The sequence below is a fragment of the Nomascus leucogenys genome, chromosome 10 (genome assembly GCF_006542625.1).
Source record: "Nomascus leucogenys isolate Asia chromosome 10, Asia_NLE_v1, whole genome shotgun sequence".
NCBI classification, from domain to species: Eukaryota; Metazoa; Chordata; class Mammalia; order Primates; family Hylobatidae; genus Nomascus; species Nomascus leucogenys.
Window position 1 is genome coordinate 3,402,830 of NC_044390.1, and position 8,597 is coordinate 3,411,426.

Consider the following 8,597-nt stretch of genomic DNA (forward strand, 5'->3'; position numbering starts at 1 on the left):
GGTCCCTGTATAGCACAGCGTGAGGGGCACCACAGTGAGGGATAGTCAGCTGTGCCTCGCTTAGTCCACAGCTGGACAGAGGTCCTCTCAGATGCAGACGTGAGATCCCGTGTTTGCTGCCTCTGTGCCCAGCATGGAGACTTGCAGAGTGTTGGTCTTTGTGGGTCAGTGGCCTGTGCCGAGACCCCTGGAGAAGATGCTCAAGTGAAAACTTGGCTGGGCACAGTGGCTCACATCTTAATCCCAGCACTTAGGGAGGCCGAGGTAGGAGGATCGCTTGAGTTCAGGAATTTCAGCCCAGCCTGGGCAACATTGTGAGACCATCTCTGCTTTTTTAATTAAAAAAAAAAAAAAACAAAAAAACCCCATCCTGGCAGGAGAATGAAGGGACTGACTGGTAGATGGCATTGGGATCACCAGCTGCCCTTTTGGGATGAAACTGTTAGCTTTTCCTCTACCAAGAAAATTCTAGAGGGGTTAAAAAGTTAAGCGAACAAAACTAAACCCAGAAAGAGTTCCAGAATGGAAAGTGGATGACTGGTTTGATCATCTCAGGGCTGAAGATGCTGCCCTGCATAGCTCCTGTTGCAGAAGCCAGGTCAGTTGAGGCTGCCAGTGCGACGGGGACATGGGCTGCCCTACCCTAGACCCACTGTGTGCCCAGTGTAGTCTCTGCTCTGCTGCTTCTCAATGTCTAGGAGGGACTAAGGACACTTGCCTTGGAAGGTGGTTGTGAGAATGAAGTGTGTGAGTAATGTCTGTCACATACTTAGTATCCATTAAGAATTAACTGTCCTTTATCCATTGATCTTTGTGGCAGAATTTTTCATGAATTTGAGACAAATGATCCCTTAAAGTGTCCATGGGACAGAATGTGGACCCTGATCATTAGACCCTCGTGTTGAGGGAGGTGGGGCCCTGGCAGGTGCAGTTTAAGTTCTGACATGACTCTTTTTCCCATAATTTAGAATTTCAGCCACAGACCATAGACATTTTCAGGTTAGGGGATGTGCTTTATTGGGCTGTAGCCTCACACTCTGCTTGTGGCTGGTTGGTGTGAGTGTCAGCCTCCTACAGATGCCCCAAGGATGGGGACAAGGGCGTGGATCTGAATCCCTCTCTGGCACCTGTCCTTGGAGGAGCCTGAGGAGAGTCACTCAACATTTCCGAGCCGCATTTTCTCACTTCTAGAGCCAAGGGAAACAGCCTACCTCAATGAGTGGTTTTAAGGATTTAAAGTGATCATACGTGAGATGTTGATATTCATGTATACGTTGCCCCTTAGGACCAATGGTTCGGGTTGTGTGTGAATTTGCAGATACCAAATCTGCAAGTAATGAGGGTCAGCTCTATGTTGAGTGAAGAAAGAAATGTGGCCTTGTCCTGTGCTGCCCCCACCCCCAGGTGTACCCTCTCACCTTGCCTTGCCTTCTCTCCTAGCGCACCTTTTGACAAGACAGCCAACATCACCTTCTCCCTCAATGCCGACGATGAGAATGTGAGTACTGCCCTGTCCCCTGGTTGTGGCGGGTGGAGGGGCGTGGGGCTGTGGGCAGTGTGGCCCATCCTCCCACCCCTGTGCCCTGCAGCCCAACGCCAACCTACTTGAGATATGCTACAAGGACCGCATCCAGCAGTTTGATGATGATGAGGAAGAGGAGGACGAGGAAGAGGCCCAGGGCTCAGGGGAGTCTGATGGAGAAGATGGCGCCTGGCAGGGCAGCCAGCTGGCCAGGGGGACCCGTCTGGGCCAGCCCCCTGGTGTCCGGTGAGTCCCCCTCCAGTTTCCCTCCTCCAAGCTTCCACCACACAGCAAGGCCAAGGGGTATCCCAACACATTTGGACTGAGACTGAAGTGAATGAAAAAAAATAAGGAACCTGTATTGGTGTGTGTATTAGTAGGGGGCACTTTCATTTTTGAGTGATAGAAGTCAAATTCAAGGCCAAATGGTGGGCTCATGTAATCCCTGAGTGCCTGTAATCTCAGTACTTTGGGAGGCCAGGGCAGATGGATTGCTTGAGCTCAGGAGTTTGAGACCAGCCCTGGGCAACATAGGGAGATCCTGTCTCTACAAAAAATAGAAAAGTTAGAAGGGCATGGTGGCATGCACCTGTAGTCCTGGCTACCCGGGAGGTTGAGGTGGGAGGATGGCTTGAGCCAGGGAGGCAGAGGTTGCAGTGAGCCGAGATCATACCACTGCACTCCAGTCTGGGCAACAGAGCCAGATTTGTCTCAAAAAAAAAAAAAGGTTAGATGATGCATTAAGAAATCAACAAATCAGCCGGGCACGGTGGCTCACGCCTGGAATCCCGGCACTTTGGGAGGCCAAGGCGGGCGGATCACGAGGTCAGGAGATCGAGACCATCCTGGCTAACATGGTGAAACCCCATCTCTACTAAAAATACAAAAAATTAGGCAGTCGTGGTGGCGGGCGCCTGTAGTCCCAGCTACTTGGGAGGCTGAGGCAGGAGAATGGCGTGAACCCGGGAGGCGGAGCTTGCAGTGAGCCGAGATTGTGCCACTGCACTCCAGCCTGGGCGACAGAGTGAGACTCCGTCACAGAAAAAAAAAAAAAATCTAATTCAAATGAGTTAAGTTATAAAAAGAAAGGGATAATCTCTGTGGCTGAAAAAATAGGCAGGTCCTTGAGGTATGGCTTGGTCTGTGTGCGTCTCTCTCTTCCCGCCTCCCCATCTCCTTCCTTCATCCCTTAACTTCACTTCCTCAGTTGGCTCTCACACATTTTTTCCTTGAAAGGGGGGTAAGATGGTCCCAGGCAGCTTCTCTTTTCTCTAATTCCAGTAAAATGAGAGATGATGACGTCCCTCTCCAATGAGGCTGTGATCAGATTTTAGTGCAAATGTTACATTGTTTTTTTTTTTCTCTTAATACTGGCCAGCCCCAGAATCGCTGTGATGAAATGGGTTCATGCCATGTAGATTTGACAGCAGGAGCACTAAGTCACCATCTGCAACTGAGTTTTTGCCTCATGACTTTTGATTTGGGAATTAGGCTGTTTTCACTTTTTATTGACATGTAACATGCGTACAGACAAGTATACAGATCCTGAGTGTGTGGCCAATGGATATCCTTCCTCAGTGCCCAGACCCAGGAGCAGGACCTTCCCAGTACCCACATCCCCTCTGTTAGCCAGTATCCTCCCTTCTGAGGGTCAAGTTGTCCTGGGTTCTAACCCTGTAGATGAGTTTTGTCTCTGTTTTCACTTGATATACAGCATCTCCTTTTGTGTCTGACCTCTCTTGCTCAACACTCCGCTTGTGAGCTCCTTCCCTATTGTGTGTTTGGGTGCCCCTCGCTCTCGTGCGGTGGGGCGGTGCTATGTATGATGAGCTGCAGTTGAATTGCTTGTTCGGCAGTTGACAGGCCTTTGGGCAGGTTCCTGTTGCTCACTGCTGTGAGTGCAGCCGCTGTGAATATCCTTGCACATGTTGTTGGTGCACAAGTGTGTCATTGCCAAATCCAGCATCTTGACTTAGCCCTTTGTTTTCTTCTAAGAGTTTTGTAGCATTATTTCTATGGTTTTCCATGCATTTTGAGCTAAATTTTGTATTTGGTGTAAGGTGGGGGTCCAGTCCAGCTTCATGCCTTTGTATATAGCTAACCAGTTTTCCCTGCACCAGTTGTTGAAGACACTGTCCTTTCTCCACTGAGTCATCTTGGCACCTGTGTAAAAAAGAAGTATTTCACCATATGTGTGAGTTTGTTTCTTCTCTGTCTTCTGTTCCATCAGTCTGTGTGTTTGTCTTTATCCAGTACCACAGTGGCCTGGGTGCTGTTGCTTTATAGTAGTAAGTTTTGAAAATGGGAGGTTTGTCGGGCACGGTGGCTCACACCTGTAATCCCAGCACTTTGGGAGGCCAAGGTGGATGGATCACCTGAGGTCAAGAGTTTGAGACCAGCCTGGCCAACATGGCGAAACCCCATCTCTACTAAAAATAGAAAAATTAGCCGGCTGTGGTGGCGGGTGCCTGTAATCCCAGCTATTCGGGAGGCTGAGGCAGGAATATCACTTGAATCTGGCAGGCAGAGGTTGCAGTGAGCTGAGATCGCACCATTGCACTCCAGTCTGGGTGACAAGAATGAAACTCCATCTCACAAAAAAAAGAAAATGGGAGGTTTTAGTTTTCCAGCCTTGTTCTTCTTTTTCAAGATTGTTTTGACCTATTTGGGATTTCTTGAGATTCCATATGAATTTTAGGATCAGCTTGTCAGTTTCAACCAAGAAGCCACCTTGCGTCTTCTAATACGTGAACATGGATGTCTTTTTATATAGGTCTTAACATTTCTTACAACAATGTTTCGTAGGTTTTAGAGTATGAGGCTTTGTATTTCTTTTAAGTTTATTCCTGTTTTCTTCTTTCTGGTACTGTTGTAAATGCAATTTTCTTGAAATTGTTTTCAGATTGTTACAAGTGTATGAAAATACAATAGGTTTTTGTACGTTGATCTTTCATCCTGCAACCTTGCTGAACTAATTTGTGGGTTCTGATAGTTTTAGTGGATTCCTTAGGATTTTCTATGTACAGAATCACGTCATGTGAATAGAGTTCGTTTTCCTTCCTTTCAAATCTGGATGCTTTTGATTTCCTTTTCTTGCCTGGTTGCCCTGGCTAGCCTCCGGTACAGTGTTGAACAGAAGTGGCAAGAACAGGCATCCTTGTTTTGTTCCTGATCTTAGGGGGAAGGATTCAGCCTTTCGCCGTGTAACTGTGCTGTTAGTTGTGGGGTTTTGTAGATGCCTTATGTTAGGTCGAGGGGCTTCCTTTATACTCCTTAGTCGTTGAGTATTTTAGTTTGCTTTTAACTATATACAGATATATTACTTTCCAGTTAAAGTAGTCAGTTACTCTGTTAAGACAAAAATATTGAGTCAGCATTTTAGACATAGTATATAGTCCCATACTGCATCTTTGGGTCAACGATGGACCACATATATGGCAGTGGTCCCATGAGATTATAATCCTCTATTTTTGCTGTATTTTTCCTATGTTAGATACACAAACATTTACCATTGTGTTATAGCTGCCTGTAGTATTCAGTACTGTAACATGCTGTGTAGGTCGGTAGCCTAGGAGCAATAGGCTATACCACAGAGCCTAGGTGTGTAGGAGGCGCCACCATCCAGGTGTGTGTAAGTGCACTCTAGAATGTTCACACAATGGTAAAATCGCCTCATGATGCATTTTTCAGAGTGCACCCTCATTGTTAAAACTTAGTTTTAATGTTACTTTGCTTACCCCTTCCCTGGTTGATCAACGCATAGGTTGCTTGGATTTTCTTCGTGCTCACAGGTGTGTGTTAGTCAACATTCAGCCAGTATTTTTGGAGCAGCTATGGGTGCTTGGTGGTTTCTCAGGGCTGAGGATACAGCAGTGACAAAAGTCAGCCATCTCTGCCTTCTTGGAGTTTCTAGTTGCAGGGAGAGAGTAGTGTGAAGCCTCTGTCCAGAGGGTGGGTCTGCTGGTGGGAAGACCTGTCACTGTGGTGACAGTATGAGGTGACGGCTGGGAGGTGACTTGAGAGCTGGTGAGTGGGTCTGTCTGCTCTGGCTGCCATGGCTGAGGCTCAGCCCACTTCCCCAGGGCCTACCCTCCATGGATGATTGGGGACGAACGGTCTCCTTACGGCTGCATTCTGTCCCTGCCCGCTTGTGTTCTTGCCATTGACTCAGAACTCCCTCTCCCAGCCTCTCCTGGTGTCGTCACACCCCAGGCTCCCTGGACCCTTCTGTGACCTGCCTGTCATCCCAGCCCACTCTCCTTGGGCTGACCCTGGGCTGCAGGGAACGGGATGGGTGTCGGCCAGTCTGTCCCACACAGCTAGCTGACGAGGCGGTTTCTGGGGCAGGAGTGGAGGCAGCACAGACAGTGAGGACGAAGAAGAGGAGGACGAGGAGGAGGAGGAAGACGAGGAGGGCATTGGCTGTGCAGCCCGTGGAGGGGCCACCCCCCTGTCCTACCCCAGCCCTGGCCCTCAGCCTCCAGGTGAATGAATGGGCGGTGTGGTCAGGTGTACACAGGGCTGTGTGCCTGCTACTGAGTTCACCCTCTATCTCGCTCCCCCACCTCTATCCCAGGCCCCAGCTGGACAGCCACCTTTGATCCAGTGCCTCCAGATGCCCCGACCAGCCCCCGAGTCTCCGGGGAGGAAGAGCTGCACACTGGGCCTGCAGCCCCACAGGGGCCCATCAGTGTGCCCCAGGGCCTCCCCACTCAGAGCCTGGCCAGCCCTCCTGCCCGTGATGCCCTGCAGCTCAGGTGAGAACCGGATGGAACGGGCTGGATGGCACTGGTATCCCGAGGCCAGGAGGTGGCCATGGGGTCCCAGTCCTCTCGTAGGCTCGAGTGCTAACCCTAGCTGCCCCCTTGGGCTGCCTCTCTCGCCTACCAGGTCTCAGGACCCCGCACCCCCCTCAGCACCTCAGGAAGCCACAGAAGGCAGCAAAGTCACGGAGCCCTCAGGTGAGCCCCTCTTTGCCCTGCCCACCCGTGGCCCTGGGCAGAGAGAGCAGCCTGGCCAGCTCTGAGCTTGCTGGGAGGCTGCGGCTGAGATCTCTTATCCCCCACAGCCCCCTGCCAGGCCTTGGTTAGCATCGGGGACCTTCAGTCCACCTTCCACGGGATCCGTTCTGCCCCCAACTCCTCGGACAGGTGAGCAGCGAGGTGGGGCTTGCTGAGGTGAGGTGCCTGGTATCAGGAGAAGTCTCTTCTCCTCTTCAGTGAGGTGGGCTCTGGGTGCATCTTGTCCCCGAGCTGCTCCAGGTTTCCTTTGCGGGACCCCCAGGCCCAGCCTCATGTTGTGCCCCGGCCCCTTGCACCCCATAGGCTGGTTCTTCTCTTAGTAGCCTGGGACGCTTGGGGCCCTTGAGCCCCAGGGTTGGGAAAGGCTCGTTGGAGGGTATGAAGGATTGGGAGGGTGAGAGCATGCAGAAGACCCCTTGGGGCTGTCTCAGCCAGCCTCGAGTACCTCCTCCACAGGGACAGGAGGCGGGAAGAGGGCTGCTTGTCTTCCTGTCCAGGGCCGTGCTGTCCCTCCACGCTGAGCCAGCTGCGTCCTCGGGAGGCCCCTCCCGGTGGGGCAGGTGGCAGACACACACCCAGTGAGCCGACTTCAGTCGGGTGGGATGTGAGGGTGTCAGCAGGTGACGGTGGGGGCCACGCTGACAGCCGCACCTGCCTCTCACCCACAGTGCAACCAGAGACCCCTCTACCTCTGTCCCACCCTCCGGGCCCCACCAGCCCCCCCAGACCAGAGAAGGGGAGAAGAGCCCAGAGCCCTTGGAGCTTCCCCAAAGCCAGAGGTGAGCACCAGGGCAGCAGGACGGGGGGGCGGGGCTGGTGGGGCAGGAAGTGACCTCTGCACATCCCCTCTCTCCCCTGACAGTGCCCAGGCCCTCACGCCTCCTCCGATACCCAATGGCTCTGCCCCGGAAGGGCCTGCATCCCCAGGCTCCCAGTGAGTGTGGCTGCAGCCTGGGGCTGGGTAGGTGGGGCTGGGCCTGCTAGACCCTCACACGATGTCTCCCTCTGTTTCCAGATAGCTGCCTGGTGTGGCAGCGGCGGCCAAATCTTCCGTCCTCCCGTGGATCTCCCAGGGTGGGGGCGGGGCGGGTCCCACGATGGCCCCCATTGCCCTCATCACCCTGACACCCCCACATTCTCTCCTCTGGACCCCCAGGAGGCTGGTGCCAGGGAGACAGGCCCAACCCACCCCCATTTGCACTGAGAAGAGAAGTTTTGGAGCGTTGCCTCCTAGAATAAAGATAAAGAGAGTCAAATAGAGAGAATGGAGAGAGAGAGAAGCATATATTATATATTATATATAGAGAGGGAGGAGAGCGAGAGAGAGGACACCCAGCTGGGCTGGCGGCTCCAAAGCACAGCCTTCCCCGTTCCGTCCCAGTGGGGGCTGGTGTTAGGGGACCCAAGGTTGCCACCCACGTGCCCAGCTGTCCCACGCTCCAGCGCAGACGGCCACACCCACACCCGGCCTTTTAGCTCAGGTCCACCATGGGGGACGGCCCAGCGTGGGTGGGGGTGCCAGAGGGTCCCGAGTGGGTGCCGTGCCTTTGCCCAGACCCTGCACTTTCAACCAGGCCAGTCCGGCTCTGGGGAGCAGGGGCCTCCCCGGCAACACCCCCAGGGGCCTTGAGGGTCTGAGGTCCCAGCCCTGTTGCCAAGTGGCCTTGTCCCCAGCCCCCTCCTCCCAGGCTGGTGTGAGTGTGCGTGCGTTCGTGCCGAGCTTCTATTTCATATTGCAAATATAAATAAAGGAAGACAGTTTACGATTCTGCTGGTCAGACCTTACGTTCTGGGATGCGGGGGTGGGGAGCCTGTATTATCCCTGCACCCCAGAGGCTGGGGGTGCTCCTGACCCAGTCTGCCCCCACACTGTGTCCTGCTAGAGGGAGCCCTGTGGCTGCAGAGGCCCCAGGCTGGGCCAGGCGCTGGCTGTGAGGGCTCCTGCCAGGTCTACCCCACCTGTGGGCATGGCCGTCGGCAGAGGATAGAAGCCACCGACAGGCTCAAATCCCTGCTCCTGCCCCCGCTTACCCCCCAGTAACCAAGCCCAGCAT

At 53.2% G+C, this 8,597-nt stretch overlaps 1 protein-coding gene across 2 annotated transcripts in view; it reads left to right on the forward strand.

The window, feature by feature from the left end:
• Positions 1–8,310, forward strand: part of PPP6R1 (protein phosphatase 6 regulatory subunit 1) — a 28,959-nt gene extending 20,649 nt beyond the window's left edge. For both annotated transcript variants that reach the window (XM_030819612.1, XM_030819611.1), the window contains exons 16-24: positions 1,441–1,498; positions 1,590–1,768; positions 5,870–6,006; positions 6,099–6,279; positions 6,413–6,483; positions 6,591–6,672; positions 7,212–7,322; positions 7,406–7,477; positions 7,559–8,310. In XM_030819612.1, coding sequence (XP_030675472.1) covers positions 1,441–1,498; positions 1,590–1,768; positions 5,870–6,006; positions 6,099–6,279; positions 6,413–6,483; positions 6,591–6,672; positions 7,212–7,322; positions 7,406–7,477; positions 7,559–7,562 — 895 coding nt within the window. In that variant the 3' untranslated portion in view covers positions 7,563–8,310. The remainder of the gene's footprint in view (positions 1–1,440; positions 1,499–1,589; positions 1,769–5,869; positions 6,007–6,098; positions 6,280–6,412; positions 6,484–6,590; positions 6,673–7,211; positions 7,323–7,405; positions 7,478–7,558) is intronic.
• The last annotated feature ends 287 nt before the right edge of the window (positions 8,311–8,597 follow it).